Raw genomic sequence first — 23,705 nt, forward strand, 5'->3', positions numbered from 1 at the left:
TTTATGGGTTAAAGACTAAGATCAATAGTTTGAAATCGATTGAAGGTGAGAGGAGCAAAGATAAGTGAAGATGGGGAGGTACAAAGAATGTCATGCTTGAATGCAACAGCTGTCTGGTGTCAAAAGGCCGAATGGTCATCTCTATTCCTATGTCTTATTCTCCTTGAGTTTATATATCCAGAAGCAATCCTGCTCTAACTTCAGGATTGTAACTGTAGCTTTGGATATTACTTTCTGCCGTTACACTGAATTTCAGTGGTACTGTGTCACTTTTGGAACTTTCCATAATCAGCATGGTAGGCAAAAAGCTCATGTGACTAATTTCTGCTTACATTTCTGGTCTGTCACACACATTTGGACAGAATTGTAGAATTTTGCAGAGATCAATATCAACAATTTTTTTTTAAAAAAAATCACCAGGAGCAATAAACTTTTGTTTTAACTTATATCAGCCATGATCAAATGGTGGAGCAGACCTGATGGGCTGAATGGGCTCGTTTTACTCCTATACCTTATGTTTTTAAACAACTGTAAATTCAAAATTAAATTGTGACTTCTTTAACTTAGGCCGTGTACATAAATAATACAGCAAGCAATTTCCTGGCTTTGAATGTCAACATACTTGTTTCAAATGTAACAGCTGAGCTCTCACTGCTGTTGCACATGTTGCCCTCTGCTATCACTGTCACAGAGTAGATTTCACTGCATTGCAATCCAGGTATTCGGCAACTGAGTGTTGAGGCAGTGCAATACTGATCCACGCCGCCAGTGCTTGTGGCGACTGCTCTATACATTGCAGCACCGGGGCTGCCATTCCATGACACTTCCACTGAATTTGCAGCACAATTGTAGAGTGCCTTCACACCTTTTACTGGTCTTAGCCCTGTGGAGAGGAATTATAGACAATATTAACTTGATCTGAAATGAAAGGTTCAGTGACTGGGAATGAAACAAACCCACCTGAAATGTTAACCTTTTGATTACAAAATAGACCAGTCATAGTCATAGAGATGTACAGCATGGAAACATTCAAATAAAGGTGGGGGGGCGGAATCTGTTAGCTCAGTTGGCTGGACAGCTGATTTGAGTAATGCCAACAGAACAGTTCTGAGAGGGTCATTGGACTTGAAATGTTAACTCTGCTTTCTCTCTTCAATGCTGTCAGACCTGCTAAGTCTCTTTAGTAATTTTTGTTTTTTGGTTAGTTTGGTTGTAATTTGTTAACTGAGGATGTCACTTACTACTGCAATTCATGTTCCCTTTCATACAAAGTTCAGTTCCAAAATAAATTAGGAATCCCAATATCATCGGGGGTTAACAGACGGTTGGACAAATCTCAATCTATAATTCATCATGATGTTGACATCAAAGAAATGAACGGGAAATGGTTGCAAAGTGGAACGGAAAATCAAATGACTTTTATTTTAGTTTTATAACTGATCTGTTCAAAAGTGTTATGACTCACCTCTGGAGAAGCAGTGAATTAAACATGGGCCTCCTGGTAGTAGGGGCAGTACCATTGCGCCACAAAAGCCCTACCTTACTCCATCTTGATCTTTTTCTCATAAACATGTTCAGAAATGTTATTACACACCTCTGTCGCAGGTGAAACTTGAACCTGGGCCTCCTGGCTCTGAGTTAGGGATACTTCCACTGTACTACAAGATCCCTGCCTTACTTTGTCTTCTTTTCCATAGTGACACAGAAAATGAAGACACATTTGTGAATAGAGTTTTTTTTCCCTTTTTTTTTCCCACCAGCAGGTGGCCAATTGAAGGCCAATGCTAACATCAAAAGTGAGGGAGAAGGTAGGGATAGAGGTAAGGGACCAAATCAAAATGGAGTTGGAGGTGGAAATAAAGCACCATATCCCCCATGGTGCCCACCTCTTTCCAGAATCATAGAAACCCTACAGTGTGGAAAGAGGCCATTCAGCTCATTGAGTCTGCATTGACCCTCCAAAGAGTTAGTGTTCCCTGTCTGATATGCGCATCCTGCTCCCCACACCCTCACAGCTTGATCAGAAAATTTGCAGCAAACTACAGTAATGTGTAATCAGCAGGCTCTTGGCTTGAAGTGACCGGCCAATGGACACTCTGCTAGACAAAATGAATGGTCAGGAAACCCTCATGAGGAGCTGCACAAATCCCTGGAAAGCCCCGGAGGATCCTGTACCTCAAGGGGATGGAACATAATGGCTCAGACCCATTGTTCTGGTTCTTTTTAATGGCAACGTTTTGATTCTGGTATCTGGGGACTAACCAGAGAACATGGGTTAGGAAACTCTATCCCAGGGATGCTAAAAGGACTAAATTCGAGTAAATTATCAAAAATATAATTATGAAATAAGAAGTTCAATTTAGTAAGTTCTCCATTTACCAACCTTTATTTTGCAATTGTTTCACTTGGATAGTCAACACAAATTACATTAGATGTTATACTTACTCTCAGTTGCATAATAGATAGAGGTGCTTTCTCCAGGCAGATTAAAATCATTCAATGACTTTAAAGTGATAGTATAATTGGTACATAGTGCAAGCTTTTTTAGTACTATGAAATTAGAAAATGTGCTTGTTGTTAGCTCAGGCTGTTCCATGGAATTCTTATGCACAGTTATTTCATATTTGAAAGCTTCAGCCAATAGATTCCAACCTAATCGGATTGAATTTTGAGTAAGAGTGGTGACTTTGATATTAGATGGAGGCTGCACCACTGTAAATGGAAGAAAAGAAAAGGTAAGTTTAAATTTTAAGGTTTGTTAATCTATAGAAACTTCCATACAGTTGCCAGTAAAACAAATCCTGAAAGAAGGAATACCTACCTCCTTATAATATTTGACTGTGAGAGCCATTGCAACCAATTGTTAAATGTAGGAAGGATTACAATCTATAAAGGGATAGATCCCACTAAACAGTATTGTGATACTGACTAGATAAGGTCAGTGATGTTGGTTGAGGAGTTGGGCAGTAATGATGAAGGGCTTTTGCCCGAAACGTTGACTCTCCTGCTCCTCGGATGCTGCCTGACCTGCTGTGCTTTTCCAGCACCACTCTCTTGACAGGAATAGAGGAGATCGTCTACTTCATCAAATTAGTGGCAGGCAACCTTTAACAATTACCTTACAGCTGAGCAGCTTAAAACTTCAGTAGAAAGAATGCAACTCTAGCAATGTAGCAGTCCCTCAGCGCTGCACAGAAGGAGTCTCAGTCAAGATTATGTGTTCAAATTATGAAATCAATCATGGAGAAATTGTATTCAAACAAAATTGCTGTCAACCATGAAAAACATTACACACTTGTCAATGATAATTTAAATAGAGACAGCAGATCACAAAATGTGTATATTGCTCTCCTGTGACTGCTCATAACTTGGGAGCAGATATACAGATTAGCGTGGAACTCAACTACCACCTAGTGGCTACAATATACAATTCCAGTCTCACTTGGAGGAAACCCAGTTACAATTTATTCCATAGGCATTTTCAGCAAAATGAAATAATATACAATAACGACCCTATCAGCCAACAGCAGGAAATAAATATTTTTGCAGAGTCCTAATTTTAAGATAATATTCTCAACTCTGGATTCCCAGTCCCTTGCTGTTTTCCTTCTCTCTCCCTCAACAAAGTCTTCCACTGCCTCTTTGCGGCATCTAGGGCATTCTTTTCACATTAGTCACTGCTGAAAGGACAGGACTATTAGTGGGTCAGAAACCCGTTGTATTCTCTGCCGGCACTGTTTAACTGAACCATTTACATCCAGCCTCTGGGCTCACCAGTCAGTCAGAGATTTGGAAGGTGGCATTGCATAGGTTAAAAGGACTCAGTTGAATTCCTGCAGCAGCCACAGAAATGGAGAAGGCTGCTTGCAGGCCTCTTGCCCTTGCCAGGAGATCTAGCTAAAATCTGTTAGATCTGCCATGAGGTGATCCCACCCAATGGCAGGGATGGATGGCAGTGACCAAGCAAGGCAAAAGTGCGGACTGCAGATGCTGGAAACCAGAGTTTAGATTAGAGTGGAGCTGGAAAAGCACAGCAGGTCAGGCGGCATCCGAGGAGCAGGAAAATCAATGTTTCGGGCAAAAGCCCTTCATCAGGAATCAAGTGTGGATGTGTTCTCTCCAACTTTGGAATGATGCACCTGGAGGATCCTGTACCTTAACAGGACTAGAATGGTGAGTTACACAGCAAACCTCACACTCTGACTTACCCCTGCCTTTTCTTTCACAAGACTGGTCGAACTAACCATCATATCCCATAGCCCCACTCCTTCAGCTCTGTGCAAGCCCCTTACCTACATCTGAAACTGAACAGTCATCACTCAGACTTTCGCTCAGCTTACTGCCCCTTGCTTCACAGTTGTTTCTTAGAAACATTGTCCTACCATGCCATTCACACAAGGCATAACTCCTTGTTTTTCCTCCTCGCAAGATAGGACAACACACAGGCTTACTGTGAGACAGAGATCCAGTGGAAAGTGCTCAAGTGAAAAAAAAGCTCTTCACAGCTACTGACTATGCATGTCCACCTTCTTCAGTGGGAAGGAGGTCATGCACATTGAGACAAACATTGACTGAGCCTGGAGGACCACCGACTGAGTGAAAGACCCTCTTAGGACTGCCCAACACTTGTTGGTCTTTCAATGCAAAGAGTTGATCTCGAACGAGTGTTGCAGCCTGGCACATTCCAAAGTTCAGGATGACACATGCACTAAAGTTTGGGGCAATTGCCGCCAAGGCGCAGTGGAGAAAGACCACCATCCAAGGTCTTTGTACCGAAGTTCAATGAGGGTCTATTGAGTTATCAGACACTTGCATTGCCTCTATGTATGTAAATACTGCCCTACATGAGTAAGAAATGCCTTTTATTTTTGGTACTGCAGAGCATGCTAAATTCCAATGTTTGTTTTTCTTGATACACAAAGACTGTATAGAACTGCTTTGATGCCTGTGAATGTTGATAAAGCTTTTTCTTAAATGAATAATGCATATTTTGCAATAGGAGAAGAGGAAGTCATGTTTCGGGTCTCAGGAAAACCGACTAAGGTCTGAGCCTCTTGATACACTGGTGCTTGGATACATTGAGATGGTTAATCCTCTGCATGCGGACGTTATGATTGGGTGTCTCACCTCCTTGGAGTTAGTTTTTGGTGTTATCCTCTCTATCCTCTGGAGATACTTTTGGCAGAAAACTGGAAACCAGTGCTAACATTGGTTTTTCTGCTGCTGTTGTTATTGGTGTTGGTATTATTGCTGCTCTTCTTTGTCAAAGGTAGAAAGTGGAGCTACTCGCAAGCAGTGGTGAAAGCAGTACAGCTGAAGGTGAATGAAGTACCAGGCTAGTCAAGTGGCTTGCAGGACATTGACAATCAGCAGGTCATTGTTATAGCAAGTCAGTTTCATGAAGGCTTCCTAGCCTGTCAGTTTCACAAATGAGCAACTCCTCATTTTGCAGCACCTCAGTGATTCTGGCTTCTTGCTGTCAGATCAGAAATTAGGCCTCTAGCTGTCAAAGCCAGACTTCTTGATTATATCAGACCTGAGTGGCTTGTTTCAATATTTTAATGTTTACCTGACAGATTCAGAGATGTTCTCCACTCTTGCTCAAACTTAGCCAGATGAAACTCACAAAAGGGTGAAAGAATTTTGTACTCCTGAGCAGATTCCATTTTTAAAGATTGTGAAGCCAAAGTCCTACTAATCTTCCAAGTCCACAGAGAACACATTCTGGAAGAATTGTGAAACTTCATGAGCACCTGAATTTGGGATGGAGTGGGGAGATGGAGTGTGGTGGTCAGTGTATAAATGTTACAAACTTAAATGTATAAATGTTAACTATGAGACAAAACTCTTGAGGGAGATTCTGTGTATGTTAATGGTCTGAAATAGTGAATCGAGACTGCATTACTCTCGAGCATACAGTCTCAGGTAGAGAATGAGGAGTCTATATTGAGATCTCAGTAGGGTCAGATGTGTCATTCTTGATTCCCTATAGACATAATTACTAAGACCAACTAGCCACCATAACTTGTACCTATTGGTATCATGCAATGTAATATATTTTCTTCAGTTAAGTGCCTTCTCTTGCTTAGACTCACTAGTTGCTCATTATCTACCATTGTTAACCAATCAGGCCTTTAGTCCCCGTATGGAAAGTAGGAGTGGCGGCAATACTCTGCCCAACCATTAGCTGGTAGCCTTTGATTCTGCATTACATATAACTAGAGTTAGTATATGGCTTTGATGTCTTCAAGTTTATAGAATCATGGCATCTGTACAATGCAGAAAGAGGCCAAACAGTCCATCAAGTCTGTACTTACCCTCTGAGAACATCACACCCAGATCAGGCCCCTATCCCTGAAACACCCCATTTTACATAACTAATCCACCTAAACAATGTTGCATTATGGGACAATTTAGCATGCCCAATCCTGTTTGGATTGTGGGAGGAAATCAGACCACCTGACAGAAAACCACACAGACACAGGGAGTGGGTACAAACTCTATACACCGTAACCCAATCCTAGAATCAAGCCCAGGTCCCTGGTACTGTGATGTCTTATGGACGTAGCCCCAGTATAGAAAGTAGGAATGGTGGCAGTACAGAGAGTAGAATGTGGAAGACCAGACAGAGGTGCTTTGAAATAGTCAATTATGGGGCCAATTAAGGCACAGATAAGAATTTCAGTAGCACAATCCTTTAAAAAAGGTTTAGGTATTGATTCAATGCAGCTGGTTGACTTACGGACGAGCATCATGCCACTTTGAAGGATTATCTCTGATGTCTGAGTATTTCAGACTTTGTTAACTGTTTTGATGTTACCATTGCTGATTTATATATCTGAATGCAAATTTGATCTCACTGGAATGGGTACAGCATTGTAGCAACTCACATAAAAACTCATGTGGCAGCTATACTTGCTTCATTCAGGTGTACTTACTACTGACCATGAAACATTTAAGAAGTGACAGGATTTTCCGCTGCCAGAAGTGATATTGCAACAGGAAACTGTCAGGAGACAGAAGGATGGATAAAGTTCCTCTCCTCAATCAAATGCATTAATCCCATGTCATTAACAGTGTAAAATTTTTAGGTACATGTTTTATTGCATTCCTAACTAGAATTATTTGCACACATTTCACATAAATATTGAAAAGTAGTTTAAAATGAAATATTTGATCTTACAAAATGAATTAAACATATAAATGGTTAAAAATATGACTTGTGGCATTTAGCCAGGACCAATGAAAGGAGTTTAGGTAAATAACAAAAAAAATCCTACTTACAGGTGACTACATGCCTTGTTTTGCTAGCACTTCCAACACCAGCAGAATTAACTGCAAAAATGGTGATCCTGTAGAGAGTGGATGGATCCAAACCTGAGACGATTCCTGTGGTGCCGCCAAATGTCACATTATAGTTTCTAGTGTTGGATTTCAGATTCAGAAGGTACCAAGTTGCTCCCTGTACTTTAGTCCATTCAGCAATGATTATTGAACTTGAATTCGATTTTAGTCTCAGCAATTTTGGACTCAGTGGCACTTCATAAATAAAAGGCAAAATAGGATTGTTAACAACCAAACTGCATTTTGAACATTTCTTTTTATTCTGAAACTGTTACAACTTCAAATAATTGTAAGGTATTTCCCATCAACTGTGATATTTTTCTATTAGCAGAAAAAACTCTATTTGATGTTATGAGGGAAATATTGCTCAGACATTATTACCAAATATCATCCTTGGATTTTATTTTCTTTCCTCCATAATATGCACATGGCCAACTGAGGGGGAGCACAGGGCAGTCACTGAAAGGCTGTTGCTAATTCCACTCTATATCTGATTACCGATGTAAAATACATTGACTTATTTTCTTTTCACTAGCTGGGAATCACTAAAGCCTGAAATCTTCTCTGATTGTCTGAAACTGAGCATTTGCCATGTGTTAGCAATCATAAATCCATAAAGGTTTTACAGCACAGAAGCAGATTGTTTGCCCTCTCAAGGTTATACTGTGCCTCTGCGGAGCCTCCAGAAGTATCCCATTAGCACTGCATGTTTATTTCTCTCAATTGTCCATCCAATTGCCTTTTTCTAATTATTTATCATCTCCAGTTCCACCATCCTCATCAGCAGTGAGTTATAGGTCATGGCCCAAATTGTTGCATAAAAAAGTTCTTCCTCACATTTCCCCTGCATTTCTCGTCCTTCTGTATCTTGAATGGTTGAGGTAAATGTAGATCTTATCACATTGTCATACTTTTGAAGGACAATGCTGCATGGTCTCATGCTTGTAGAGTATCAAATTTCAATTAACGTCCTCAAATCTTACTGTAAATAACAGTACACTATCAACGTCATATTGCCTGTGAGAAAAACTTCCGTTTTGCAGGGAGAATAACAATTCTGAATGAGATCCCTTTGAACATATTATTTACTGTAATTTAAATAGACAGGTACAAGGCAAAACTCATCTGATATCACATTTACAATGCTCATTGCAACTCTCAGTTGGCACATATACATTACAAGGATACAAAACTCTCTTTGGTGAGATGGTACAATGTATTGGGAAAGAGGCCAAGTGTTGGTCATCAACTTTCCCACAGGAACAAAGGCCAAAAATTGAGGAAGAATGGGATTTGGGCCTGGTGCCTATTTGTCAACTCTCTTCATTTACTCTCAGATGATAGCTAGCAATAGAAGGTCAAAATAAAGGGGATCATTTTATTCCAACTCATCAGATAGGATGCAAGATGTAATTAATTGACAATTTTACAACCTCAATTCCCTACTGCCCCGCGCTGGTTTCAATTCTCAACAGACAGGTGAGGTTAACATTTGCCTCCCTGAAAACATTTCTCCACCTTTCTCGCAGACATATGTGGAAAAAGGTTGAAGCCTTTTAGGCCAGCTTTCAGTTAGTAGGATTAGTTAGCATAGTAAAAGTGCCATTTTATAATTTATCAGTTCTCACCTCATCAGACAATGACCTAACAACTCCAACCAACCTTTGGGGTAGTTTAGGTGGAATTCTCTCCATTACCTGTTACAGCACCTTATCAAAACATTTGAAAGCACTTTCCACAATTAATTTGTTGTGCAACACCAATACTTTTCTCACATAGACAATCGTGGATGTGACATTCCACAAACTGCAAGAAAAGGCATTGGCAGTTAATCCATTGTCTTGGTGACGGGGTTGCAGGACAATTATCAAGACAGCAGGAGGACAATCTGCCCTTCTTTGAATATTGCTGGGCAGTCTTCAATATCCACTTAAAAATCATTGGAACAGAGAGAAGGAATCTTGGTATATCCTTAATCCAAGTGGATAGCATCCTCAAGATTGTAGAAATCGTTTAGCACAGCATCAATGTGTCAATCTGAAATATACGCTCATTCATTTAATGTGGAATTTTAGCATACTACTTTCTGACATGGAGACAAGAGTGATACGCATTGATCTAAGCAGTTGTGGGGCAGTGGGGAGGTGTGGTGTTAAAGGAAGGAAGTGAAAATTATCTTACCCGTTCTTCCTATTTTCCATGCGGTAGCAACTACAGTAAAACGTTGAATAGCTTTGACTGTCACGTTATAGGCAGCTCCTGCTCTCAACCTATGAAAAGTTTTTGTGGTGATGAAAGGGTGTGCAATAACAGTGAATGGGAAGCTTCTGGATTTATTCACAATCCTTAGGTCAAGAATGTAATAACCAACGTTAGGGTATGGTGTCCATGATACTTTCAATTTGGACGATGTCTCTGATGTTATTTCTGTGATGGCAAATTCTGTGAAAACAATACAGAAATATTTAGCAATAGTTTATACAAGTATTTTCATTTTTTTACAAGTGGTAAGTACTATTAATAGTGAAGCCATTACATTTAGCTGTAGGTTAAATTCACTATTTGACTTATAATCTAAAAAGAAATGACACTTTACATGTAAATGCAACCTCAGAAATATCAACGAAATTATGAGAATTCATTTACCATTGTGTTTGGGATCTTCACTCCAATATATTATGAGGGGTGTCCTTATAGGAGGTTTACAAAATCATGAGGGGCATGGACAGGGTAAATAGACAAGATCTTTTCCCTGGAGTGGGGGAGTCCAGAACTAGAGGGCACAAGTTTAGGGTGAGAGGGGAAAGATTTAAAAGGGACCTAAGGGGCAACTTTTTCACCCCAAGGGTGGTGCATGTATGGAATGAGCTACCAAACGAAATGGTGGAGGCTGGTACAATTACAACATTTAAAAGGTATCTGGATGGGTATGTGAATAGGAAGGGTTTAGAGGGATATGGGCCAAGTGTTGGAAAATGGGACAAAAATTAATTTAGGATATCTGGTCTCCAAGGACAAGTTGGATCAAAGGATCTGTTTCCGTACTGTCCATCATTAATGCTCAACGGCTATGTCCAACTGAACCACCTCAATTTATTCTATATTTGTAAGCTTTGGGCCAATATATTTGCTATTCTGATATTCCTTATAGCAGATTATTTTAGAAAATAAATTTCTGGCAGCAGCATGGACACCATGAGATTCCATTTCGCTTTTAACAGAGGAAATTCAAACAATTCCTTCTAAGAGACAAGTTCCAGGTGATGCGTTAAACCTATGTATCCACTGGAGTTTTGAAGAAGAGGAGCTGCTCACATTGAAACATGTAAGATTTTGAGGAAACATAGCAGGATGGATGCTGAAAGGATGATTTTCCTTGTAGGAGAGACTAGAACTGGGAACGCAATTTAAAAATAAGGGATCATCCAATTAAGATCGAGGTGAGGATAAATTCTTTTTTTTTCAGAATGTTGAGGGGAATTCTAGAATTCTCTTCTATAGAATGCAGTAGAGGCTGGCTTTTTGAATATTCCTAAGGCAGTGTGTGGATAAATTCCTGACAAACAACAAAGAGGGTGTCAGAAATAGATTGGAAAAGGGAGATAAAACACCATTAGACCAGCATGATCTTATTAAATAGCAGGAGAGGCGCAAACAGACCAAGTAATCTATTCCTACTCTTAACTGGTACATTCATGTGAGTATGTGCATTAAACTAGTCATTGGAACTCTTTATCTAGCAAAACCACTCTCTCGCATAAATGGAAATTACCTTCCACCTTCATTGCCTTAACTATTACTTTCTCTATTCTAATGTTACAGGTTGCATTTTCCAAGGGCTGTAGGGTCAGGACTCTAGGGCACTCATAGATGTTTGTATAAGGCTGGTGGGGGTAAGAGATAAGGGGATGTATTTTTAGAATACATGATCGCTGTTATTTAACAGCCCCTTAAACTTTTTAAGGAGTTTGATGAGGGATCTATCAAGAACTAAGGATTTGAAAATTGATGACAGAGTCAGTCCTAGACAGCATGGATTCATTAAAGAGAAATCATGCTTGGGAAATCTTCTGGATTTTTTTTGGAATGTGACCATTAATGTGGACAAGGGTGAATTAGTAGATGTTGTGTATCTGGACTTTCAAAAGACTTTTGACAAAGTTCTACACAAGAAAAAAAGGAAAATCAAAGCTCATGGTATCAGAGGTAATGTATTGATAGGGTTGGAGAACTGGTTGGCAGACAGGAAGTACAGAGTTGGAAAAAACGGGCCCTTTTCAGAGTGGCAGGCAACAACAAGTGGGGTGCCACAGTGTTCAGTGTTGGGATTGGGATATCAGCTGTTCACAATATACATTAAGGATTTGGACAAAGGAATTGAATGCCATATCTCCAAATTTGCAGACAACACTAAACTGGGTGGCAGTGTACGCTGTGAAGAGGATGCCTAAGAAGCTGCAGGGTGACGTGGACATACTGGCTGAGTGGGCAAATACTTGCCAAACGCAATATAATATGGATAAATGTGAGGTTATCCACTTTGGTCACAAAAACAGGAAGGCAAATTATTATATGAATGGTGGCAGTTTAGGAAAAGGTGAAGTACAATGAGACCTGGGTGTTATGGTGGAACAGTTGTTGGAAGTTAGCATACAGGTGCAGCAGGCAGTGAGGAAAGCTAATGGCATGTGGGCCTTCATAGTGAGAGGATTTGAGTATTGGCCCTCCAACCGGAGCAAGGACAGAATGCCCCGGTGCTCACCTTCCACCCTACCAACCTTCACATAAACCAAATCATCCGCCGACATTTCCGCCACCTCCAAAAAGACCCCACCACCAGGGATATATTTCCCTCTCCACCCCTTTCTGCCTTCCGCAAAGACCGTTCCCTCCGTGACTACCTGGTCAGGTCCACGCCCCCTACAACCCACCCTCCCATCCTGGCACCTTCCCCTGCCACCGCAGGAATTGCAAAACCTGCGCCCACACCTCCTCCCTCACCTCCATCCAAGGCCCTAAAGGAGCCTTCCACATCTATCAAAGTTTTACCTGCACATCCACCAATATTATTTATTGTATCCGTTGCTCCCGATGCAGTCTCCTCTACATTGGGGAGACTGGACGCCTCCTAGCAGAGCGCTTTAGGGAACATCCCTGTGACACCCGCACCAATCAACCACATCGCCCTGTGGCCCAACATTTCAACTCCCCCTCCCACTCTGCCGAGGACATGGAGGTCCTGGGCCTCCTTCACCGCCGCTCCCTCACCACCAGACGCCTGGAGGAAGAACGCCTCATCTTCCACCTCGGAACACTTCAACCCCAGGGCATCAATGTGGACTTCAACAGTTTCCTCATTTCCCCTTCTCCCACCTCACCCTAGTTCCAAACTTCCAGCTCAGCACTGTCCCCATGACTTATCCTACCTGCCTATCTTCTTTTCCACCTATCCAATCCACCCTCCTCCCTGACCTATCACCTTCATCCCCTCCCCCACTCACTTATTGTACTCTATGCTACTTTCTCCCCACCCCCACCCTCCTCTAGCTTATCTCTCCACCCTTCAGGCTCTCTGCCTTTATTCCTGATGAAGGGCTTTTGCCCGAAACCTCGATTTTACTGGTCCTTGGATGCTGCCTGAACTGCTGTGCTTTTCCAGCACCACTAACCCAGTATTGGCGTAAGGATACCTTGCTGCAGATATACAGGGCCTTGGTGAGGCCATATCTTGAATATTGTGTGCAGTTTTGGTCTCCTAGTCAGAGGAAGGTCATTCTTGCTATTGAGGGAGTTCAGTGAAGGTACACCAGACTGATTGCCTGGATGGCAGGACTGGCATGTGTGTAAAGACTGGATTGACTGGGCTGGTACTCAATGGAATTTAGAAGAATGACAGGGGATCTCATAGAAACATGTAAAATCCTGAGGAGACTGGCAGCCTAGATGCAGGAAGAATGTTCACAATGTTTTACAAGTTTAGGACTAGGGGCAGAGTCTAAGAAAAAGGGGTAAGCCAGGGAGGACGAGAATTTCTTCACTCAGAGAGATGTGAACCTGTAGAATTCTCTCCCACAGGAAGCTGTTGAGGCCAATTCATTAGATATATTCAAGAGAGAGCTTGATGTGGCCCCTGTGGGAATGGGAGAGAAAGTGGGAATGGGATACTGAGATTGCATGATCAGCAATTATTGTATTGAATGGCGATGCAAGCATGAAAGCCAATGGCCTACTCCTGCACCTATTTTCTGTTTCTATGTTTTTATCCATTCTGCATTGCAATTCATAATGCTTTGGCGTGCGACACTATCTGGTGCATGCTAATGCACAGTTGTTTGATTCACTGCCAGGCCTAATTAAGTTTTTAGAAAATTCAATATGTGAAGCCAACAAGCACCATAGAGTCATAGAACTGAACAGCACAGAAATAGACCCTTTGGTCCAACTTGTCCATGCTGACCAGATATTTGCCAACATTTGGCCCATATCCCTCCCAACCCTTCCTATTCATATACCATCCAAATGCCTTTTAAATGTTGTAATTGTACCAGCCTCCACCACTTCCTCTGGCAGCTAGTTCCATTTACGCAACACCCTTTTGATTTGGAATCCCCTACTCCAGGAAAAAGATTTGGCTATTTAACCTATCCATGCTCCTCATGATTTTACAAACCTCTATAAGATCACCCCTCAGCCTCTGAAGCTCCAGGGAAAACAACCCAACTCTACTCAGCCCCACCCAAAACTCAAACACTCCATTCTCGACAACATCCTTGTAGATCTTTTCTGTACTCTCTCAAGTTTACCAATATCCTTTCTATAGAAGGGTGACCAGAATTGTTTGCAATATTCTAAAAGTGGCCTCACCAATGTTCTATACAGCTGCAACATAACATCATGACATCTCAAAATGTGTGCTACTCCTGGCCTTGTTCTCTGTGGCTGTTTTCCTCTGTGCTTGGCCTTATGGCCATCGATGAACTGCCTGCTCTAATTGGCAAGACATCAGCACTTGCTGCTGGTACCAGGCAGCTCCCACCACAAGCAGTGAACTCATCTCCTGACAAATTAGATCATTTGCATTTAAAAATAGCAGCTGACCCAGAGGTGTGGAGGTTCCCAAAATTTATCCAGGAGTCAGGTTGCTGACCTGTTTAGAAAATCCAGCCCAAGATCTCTAAGATTTTACAAGCCAGCTTTCTTCACATAACACACAAATCTAGAAGGGGCTTTTATAGGTTTGATCCATATATTAAGCCTTCCTTATTGCCTTGTATATCAAATTTCCTCCTAAACTTCCTCACTGTATCTAAAACCTGCATCTTACATGATTTAAAAAAAAATAGATTCTCTACAGTATGGAAACAGGCCCTTCAGCCCAACAAGTCCATACTGACCCTCTGAAGAGTAACCCACCCAGACCCATTCCCTGCCCTTACTAATTACCCTTTACTAATGCACCTATCACCATGGGCAATTTAACACAGCCAATTCACCTGACCTGCACATCTTGCATTGTGGGAGGAAACCAGAGCACCTGGAGAAAACCCACGCAGATGCAGGGAGAACATGCAAACTCCACACAGTCACCCAAGGCAGGAGTCAAACCCAGGTCCCTGGCGCTGTGAGGCAGCAGTGCTAACCCACCGTGTTGCCCCAAGATTTGATTTATGTAAATTACTATAAAGAATTGAAATGTCACTACACAGACATAAAATGTAAGATAGGAAAAGACCAATTAATCCATTAGGGTTTTGCAGCATAGTTGTATGCATCACAACAGATACTTCCTATCAGCTTCAGCTAATGTCAGTCATAGACAATGTGACTGTGCTCAGAAGATTTCTTTATGGAAATGTCTAGATAATGTGTCCACCTGCGTATATTTAACACACAGTGAAGAAATTTACTTCTTGGCCTTGATTTAATTTATATTCAGGAGTAGAAATACAATAAGGGGAAGGATAGCTGCAAAAACTAGAAATCTGAAATAAAAGCATTAACACATAAAGCATATAAAGACTCAGAGAGACTAGCTTTGGATACATTAACTCAAAAAGCCATTGTTAAAACATTGCTGCATGCAAACGTCCTCCCCACCAGCAATGATCTCACTAAAGAAAGGTTTCTGAAAATTTGATACAATTAGATAGATGTTCTCAAAGTTTGTGAGAAGATTTGTAGCTCGGGTGCTCGTTGTTGTGGTTCTGTTCGCCGAGCTGGGAATTTGTGTTGCTGACGTTTCGTCCCCTGTCTAGGTGACATCCTCAGTGCTTGGGAGCCTCCTGTGAAGCACTTCTGTAATCTTTCCTCCGGCATTTGTAGTGGTTTGAATCTGCCGCTTCCGGTTGTCAGTTCCAGCTGTCCGCTGCAGTGGTCGGTATATTGGATCCAGGTCGATGTGCTTATTGATTGAATCTGTGGATGAGTGCCATGCCTGTAGGAATTCCCTGGCTGTTCTCTGTTTGGCTTGTCCTATAATAGTAGTGTTGTCCCAGTCGAATTCATGTTGCTTGTCATCTGCGTGTGTGGCTACTAAGGATAGCTGGTCGTGTCGTTTCGTGGCTAGTTGGTGTTCATGGATGCAGATCGTTAGCTGTCTTCCTGTTTGTGCTATGTAGAGTTTTGTGCAGTCCTTGCATGGGATTTTGTACACTGCATTGGTTTTGCTCATGCTGGGTATTGGGTCCTTTGTTCTGGTGAGTTGTTGTCTGAGAGTGGCTGTTGGTTTGTGTGCTGTTATGAGTCCTAGTGGTCGCAGTGGTATGGCTGTCAGTTCAGAAATACTCTTGATGTATGGTAGTGTGGCTAGTCCTTTGGACAAACAGGAAGACAGCTAATGATCCGCATCCATGAACACCAACTAGCCATGAAACGACACGATCAGCTATCCTTAGTAGCCACACACGCAGATGACAAACAACATGAATTCGACTGGGACAACACTACTATTATAGGACAAGCCAAACAGAGAACAGCCAGGGAATTCCTACAGGCATGGCACTCATCCACAGATTCAATCAATAAGCACATCGACCTGGATCCAATATACCGACCACTGCAGCGGACAGCAGGAACTGACAACCGGAAGCGGCAGATTCAAACCACTACAAATGCCGGAGAAAAGATCACAGAAGCGCTTCACGGGAGGCTCCCAAGCACTGAGGATGTCACCTAGACAGGGACGAAACGTCTGCAACACAAATTCCCAGCTCGGCGAACAGAACCACAATAGATAGATGTTCTATTTGCATTACAACTCAAGTTGCCAACTCTCATTTCCCCCGATTTCACACCCAGACAGCAATTAGTTTCTGCTGATTCTTTTAATGGGATAATACAAAGAGAGCCACTTTTCTGCAAATTCTGTTAAACTTTATATTAAAATTGAGATTATTTTGTTGTATGTTATTTACTGTTTCTAAGTCAGTGAATTTAAACAAAATTATAAATATGTTATTCAGCCTGTCCAATAGAATTTTATTCTCAGTGAGAAAACCAAAATTACCTGGAAATGATAACAGAGCAAACAAAAAGCATCAAGGAGTCGGGAATCATCCAAAACCTATTCTCTGACAAATATTACACAGGTGTAACATCCTTTCACCAAGTTAATTCAGTATTTAACTTATTTTAAACAGAAAATGTGTATCTGCTAAAACAGCAACAGGGACAAAAGTTGTTCATTAACAGACACAATTACTGTATTGTGATAGATTCTTGTCATATCAAAATTACAAGAAGAGCAAACAGCATATTAGAGCCATAAAGTCATACAGCTGTACAACATGGAAACAGACCCTTCGGTCCAACACACCCATGCTAACCAGATATCATAAATTAATCTAGTCCTAATTGGCAGTTTTTGGCCCATATTCCTCTGAAACCTTCCCTTTCATATACTCATCCAGATGCCTTTTAAATGTTGTAATTGTACCAGCCTCCACCACTTCCTCTGGCAGCTCATTCCATACACGTACCACTCTCTGCGTGAAAAGGTTGCCCCTTAGGTGCCTTTTGAATCTTTCCCCTCTCATCTTAAACTTATGCCCTCTAGTTTTGGACTCCCCCATCTCAGGTCTATTCACCCCATCCACGTCCCTCATGATTTTATAAACCTCTATAAGATCACCCCTCTGCCTCCGACACTCCGGGGAAAATAGCCCCAGCCTATTCAACCTCTCCTATATCTCAAGCCCTCCAACCCTGCCAACATTCTTGTAAATATTTTCTGAACACTTACAAGTTTTACAACATCCTTCTTATTTCAGGGAGACCAGAATTAAGAGCAGTATTCCAAAAGTGGTCTAACCAATGTCCTGTACAGTGGCAATATGACCTCCCAATTCCTACACTCAATGCACTGACCAATAAAGGCAAGCTTACCAAAGGCCTTCTTCACTATCAAATCTACCTGCGCCTCCACTTTCAAGGAGCTGTGAACCTGCATACCAAGGTCTCTTTGATCAGCAACACTCCCCAGGACCTTACTATTAAGTGTATAAGTCCTGCCCTGATTTGCCTTTACAAAATGCAGTATCCCACATATTCTTATAAAGAAATTACATTTTAATTTAGCAGTAGGTTTCGGCATAACCTTTTATAATGCACTTATAATATTTTCCTTTTTTAGAATTCATTTTCCTGATCACAATCTTAAAGGGGGTCGGAGACTAGCGATAGTTAGATTCTTGCAATCACTTCACTGGCGCCAAGCCTGGCGGAATGATTGCAAACGATGGATATGAATGTCGTCAATTGTGTTAGAAATATACTTTTTTTTAACAAAAACGGCTAATCCCGTCAGTTGAATCAATGAGGTGGGTACAGAGATTTAACGTACATGGCTTCACTTATTTTAAAAAAAGCAAATTACTCGCGCCATTCCACTGCAGAAATTGTCTTATCCGGGGGTGGGTAAATCTTTCATTCCTGAACAGCATAAAATCGGGAGGAAACAGCACAATTGAAGTCACCAAAACGTCAAAAACAGACAAGACTGTCTGATCAGTTTGTTACCAATGTTTTATGTCACAATCTGATTTTCTGCTTTATAGTCCGATGTGTAAACTTTCTCCAGACCCTTATGCACTGCACTACATGGGGAAGGGTGTGTTGCAAGGTGCCCCGGACTAAAGGAATGAACCGACACCCTAATGCAGACTGGTTTCAGTACCCCAAACCCCCCATCACGTTGTCTCGATAATTTCACCCGGAGTCCGGGGCATTCCATTAAATGTAAAGAAAGTTTCACGAGTTGCATTTTAACTCTGCGAAATTTAAATAAACGCTCCCATCGAAGCGGATCAATTAAAATTCTTGTAACATTTTAATTGACGAGAGTTGAACAATTGCCTTTATTGCTGCAACTGCCCATAAACCAGCCAAAACCGAACTAGAATATGAGACTAGGGGGTAAGCAAGGGGGCTAATTCACGTTGAAATAGGAGTTATAACGTACTGCGGATGCTGGAGGTGGGAAATAAAATCAGAAAGTGCCTGGCAATCTGAGCCTGTTCTGAAGTCATATCAGACTCGAAATGTTCCCTCTGTTTCTCCCTCCACGGATGCTGCCAGACCTACAGAAGTTTCTCCAGCATTTTCTGAATTAATGTTTAAATGTACTAGGGCGGTTTGAGGACGGACCCTTTGCCCAGCAGTTTTAGTTAAATAGACAATTCTCAAACAATGGCAAAAACAGACATTGCTGGAGAGTCTCAGCAGGACTGGCAGCATCTAAAGAGAGAGAGCGAGCCAGAATTAACATTTCGGTCCAATGTGACTGTTCTCTGCGTTACCCAACTGGTTATAAAGTTTTCTTTGAAATTTGTGGATGTGCGTCTGTTAAAATGTTAAATGCGGCATGATTTGAGTGGATGACAACACTTCCACTCTGCACCGTAAGTCAAGGATCCTTGAACAGGATACAGAAGGGATTAATTGAAAAACCGCATCCAGGACCAATATTGTCAAATACATCGGATTTAAAGACAAAATTCACAAAGATGTGCACTTTCCAAGCACTATGCAACGGAATGCTCAGACTTAGCATATTTAAATAGGAGGAATACTGTAAAAAGATGTCTTTAACTCCCAACTGAAACAAATAGTTGCTGGACGTGCACTGAAGTGGATCGTGAGAATCAAATCACTGAGAAAGATACACTCTGATTTTCCCGCTTTGTTTAGAAAAGTATTAGATATTTACACTTACCAGTACGGCAATATGATACCTGCAGGCAAGAGAGAGGAGAGAGAGAGAAAAAGACTTTTAAAAAACTGAATAAGAATTTCGAAGTGATTTGAACATTGTTAGTGTTCCCGTCAGTACGTTGCCTTAAAGTAAACAATTTACCTGAGACAGAGTTGTTAATATTAAACATATCCCCAGCACATTTACAAACCCCATGGCATAGTTTTTACATGGAGCTAGCTACCAAGCTGGGCTGACAATCGTTGATTAAGAATGAATCCCCAAAGGACCAAGCTGATTATGTTGTTTGGTAAAGGAGCTATCACCCACCCCACGTCCATGAACCAATCAGGAAAACTTCTTGTGACCCACCTCCTGAGAAACTCCCCGTTAATCACTTCCAGAACAAAATTGCTCTGACTCCTTTAGATGGTTACAATGCTTATACAGTTCCACAATCTGCACAAATACAATCATCGCTGGAGTCAAGAGACCTTTCCTAATCCTTCTTCGCAATGGTAACCCTGCATTCTTGGGTTAGGATAGAAAAGAGCTACCTGAGACTTTAGGGTTAGAAATGAAAGGGCTGAGCAGGGGCCATAGAAAGGATATGGCAGAGAAAGAGGCCATCTAGCCCATTGTGTCAGTGCTGGTTCCCCTGGAGGATAATGCCTCACCCAGCCTCAACATGTGCCACCCCGCATTGCACCTTACCCTGGTCATCCCAGCTCTTCAATCCTTATTCCCAATTAGTATGATCCAATAGATGTTTTTAAATATAACAAATGCTGACCAGTTTACAGTGAGGCCATTTAGGATCAAAGATGGAAAGTGTTACTTCACATGAAGAGCACATGAAATCTGTGGGGAAAAGCTTCTGGTGGGAGCACACAAATGTATATTGAGAACTCATGGAAAGGCATTGCTGCAGGCAGCCTTCTGCATGCCTAAGTTGGTGTTAGTCATTGATATTGCACAATCATAAAGTATTAGAGACATACAGGACTGAATCAGACCCTTCAGTACAACCAGTTCATACCAAACATAATCCCATATTAAACTAGTTCCACCTGCCTGCTGCTGGCCTATATCCCTCCAAACTTTTCCTGTTCATGTACTTATCCAAATATCTTTTTGTGTCTGAATCTCTGAAAGAGAAATTCACTGAGTGAAACTTCCCTGCCTTCCCCCCCCCTCGCCTTGCATGTTTTTCCTTCTCAGATAATAATTCAAAAGGGGCATTTCCCTCTTCGATAGCTCAATTGAACTTGCTTCCATCACACTGTCAGGCACTGCTTTACAAATCCTAACCACTCACTGCATTTAAACCATTTTCCTCATGTTGCATTGCTTATTTTGCTGATTACCTTGAAACTATGCCTACTGGTTCTTGCTCCTTTCATCAGTGGGAACCATTTCTCCCTATCTTCTCTGTCCAAACTCCTCATGACTTTGCATAGGTCAAGCAAAACTCTTAGCCCTTTGTTCTACCAGAAAAGAGTTCCACTTTTCCAATCAATCATTTAGTTGAAATCAGCTTCTCTTGAACCGTATCTGAGAATCTTTCCAGCACTTTCTCATACCTCTACTTAGTCATCCTCAATTGTAATACCCAGAACTGAAATCAATACTTTAACAGGTGTCAAAATAGTATTTTATACAGGTTTAACATAATTTCTTTGATTTTGTATTATTTGTCCCTATTAATAAAACTTAGGATGTTTAATAAAACTTTATTAACCATACTGTCAATTTGTCCTAACAGCTTCAATGATTTATACACATATATGTAAAGGCTGTTTTGCTCCTTGCACCTCCTTTAGAATTGTACCCTTTATTTTAGATTGTCTCGCTGTGTCCTCTCTATTAAAATAAATCACTTCACATTTCTCTGCATGAATTCTCAACTGCTAGTATTCTGTCCGTCTCAGCCACTTGTCAAAGATTCACATTACCCTCATCACAAGTAACAACCTTTCCAACTTTTGTTTTGTTTGCAACTTTGGAATCTTTGCTCTCTACACCAAAATCTATGGCATTAAAGAATATCAGGAAGAGAAGAGGTCCTAACACTGACCCCTGGGGAACACCCTCTTCCAACCTGAGAAACAAGCATTAACCATTACTCTTATTTCATTCCACTCATCTAGTTTTATATCCATGAGGCTGCTCTCCCTTTTATTCCAAGAGCATGAGCTTTGACCTCTAGGCTGTTGCGTGACATTTATCAAATGTCTTTTGGCAGCCCATGTACATGACATCAACAGCATTCCCCTCATCAATCGTATCTGTTTCCTCATCCAAAGAGCCTCAAGCATATTAGTTAAACATGATTTGTCCTTAACTAAGGAAAGCAAGTACAAATTTGTTAACACATGCCCAAGTGTCTACCGATCTTGTCCAGAAGTATTATTTCTAAAAATATCCCCATCACTGGGGTGAAATTGATTGGCCTATAGTTGTTGGATTTATGAACTTCTACGAATGAGGGTGCAACATTTATAATTTTCCAATCTTTTACTCCTGAGCCTAAGAAAGTTTGGAAAATTATCGCCAGTGCTTCTCAGTTCTTTTCATGTTGTTGGATGCATCTCATTCAATATATGATCCTTATTAATACTTAAGCAGCCAGCCTACATAATACTTCCTCCTTTATTAATTTTATATGCTTCAAGAGTCTGTACTATCTTCTCTCTCACAATGATCTGTAAAATATCTTTTTTTCTTGATTAAAACATATGTAAGTATTCATTTAAGGCTGCAGCCATACCTTCTGCCTCCATTTGTATATCTCCTTCTTGATCCCTAATTCTCCCCATTCTTCCTTTTACCATTCTGCTATTATCTATACATCTATAGAAAATATCTGGATTTCCTTTTATGTTAACTGCCACTATTGTTTCATAATCTCTCTTTGGTTGTCTTATTTGCTTTCTAATTTATCATCTGTATTCAGCCTGGTTCCCAGTTTGATTATCTCCCTCTCATCATAAGCATACGTTTTTTCTCCAGCTTAATCATTCTCTCTTTTGTTATTCAGAAGCTCTGGATTTGTCAGTCATACATTTCCTCAGGTAGGAATATATCTTGATAGTAGCCAAAATTGTTCAGTTACAGTATTGCCTGCGAATCTTTGATTCCAATTTATCTAAGTCATGTACATTCTTATCCCACTGAAATTAACAGTTAACTGTTTTAAAGCCTGGATTTTTCCTTGTCATTTTTCATAGACAATGTAAAACCTATGATAAAATTATCACTGACACTTGAACCATCAGAACCCCTCAAATCCAAGAACCAGGACCAGAAATACCTCCTTTCTCAGTAAACTGATGACAGCATAATTCTGTAGAAAATTCTCCTGGATACACTCTAAGGACTCTTATGCTCTAAGTTCTTTTCATTTCTACTATTATAAGAACTCCAATTCTTCCACACCTCTATTATACTCTTGCAAATGTATTCCTCTCCAACTCTCCCACCAGTTGGTGACCCATAGACTGCACCCAAGCAATGTAATTTCACCTTCTTTATTTCTTAGCTTGGCCAAATACATTCCATCCTTGACTCTTTTGGGATATCCTCTCTCTTCAGGTCTGCACTTCTTTCCGTAATGATGATAACTTGGCCATCTAGCTACATTATACTTTTGAGTCCAAACGCTTTAATGACCGAGGCTCAGCATGGAAGAGAACTTGAAGAAAGTCAGCAAATCCTGCACTCCAGGTCTCAATGCTCCATAGAGATTTTTGAGTCCAGTATTAGTCTGTTCTGTCCATGAAGACCCACTGCAAAAACTTGTGATCCTGAGTAAATCTCATCCTTGAATCAATAATCCCACCACTCTCTCTTTCCTTCCATTCATAAATACCTTATGTCAAAAAATATTTAATATCCAGTTCTCCTGTTCTGCCCCTAAGTTAGATCTCTGCTTTAGCCATAGCATCATACTTCCACATGACTATCTTTGCCTGCAGCTCACCAACCTTATTTACACAATCCACTCATTCACATACATGCAGTTACCCTAAAGCAGACTTAATTATTTTCCTCCTAACTCCATGCATTATTTCTTACATTAGTACTATCTGCCTCTCCCAGTTTTGTGTACCTGTATTCCTATCTAAAGTTACTTTCTGATTCTCACCATTTGTTAAGTTAATTTAAAACT

The 23,705-nt window shown here is 40.9% G+C and overlaps 1 protein-coding gene across 3 annotated transcripts in view; it reads right to left on the reverse strand.

Moving 5' to 3' along the window:
* Nucleotides 1-19,793, reverse strand: part of fndc7rs1 (fibronectin type III domain containing 7, related sequence 1) — a 136,020-nt gene extending 116,227 nt beyond the window's left edge. For all 3 annotated transcript variants that reach the window (XM_087990794.1, XM_043700160.2, XM_087990793.1), the window contains exons 1-6: nucleotides 19,697-19,793; nucleotides 19,556-19,574; nucleotides 9,526-9,786; nucleotides 7,285-7,539; nucleotides 2,446-2,712; nucleotides 623-883 (exon numbers count right to left, since the gene is read on the reverse strand). In XM_087990794.1, the coding sequence (XP_087846920.1) occupies nucleotides 623-883; nucleotides 2,446-2,712; nucleotides 7,285-7,539; nucleotides 9,526-9,786; nucleotides 19,556-19,574; nucleotides 19,697-19,750 (1,117 nt within the window). In that variant the 5' untranslated portion in view covers nucleotides 19,751-19,793. The remainder of the gene's footprint in view (nucleotides 1-622; nucleotides 884-2,445; nucleotides 2,713-7,284; nucleotides 7,540-9,525; nucleotides 9,787-19,555; nucleotides 19,575-19,696) is intronic.
* Between the last annotated feature and the right edge of the window lie 3,912 nt (nucleotides 19,794-23,705).

The sequence above is a fragment of the Chiloscyllium plagiosum genome, unplaced genomic scaffold (assembly GCF_037043375.1).
Source record: "Chiloscyllium plagiosum isolate Xiang-an unplaced genomic scaffold, Cpla_swu_hap1 HiC_scaffold_9, whole genome shotgun sequence".
Lineage (NCBI taxonomy): Eukaryota > Metazoa > Chordata > Chondrichthyes > Orectolobiformes > Hemiscylliidae > Chiloscyllium > Chiloscyllium plagiosum.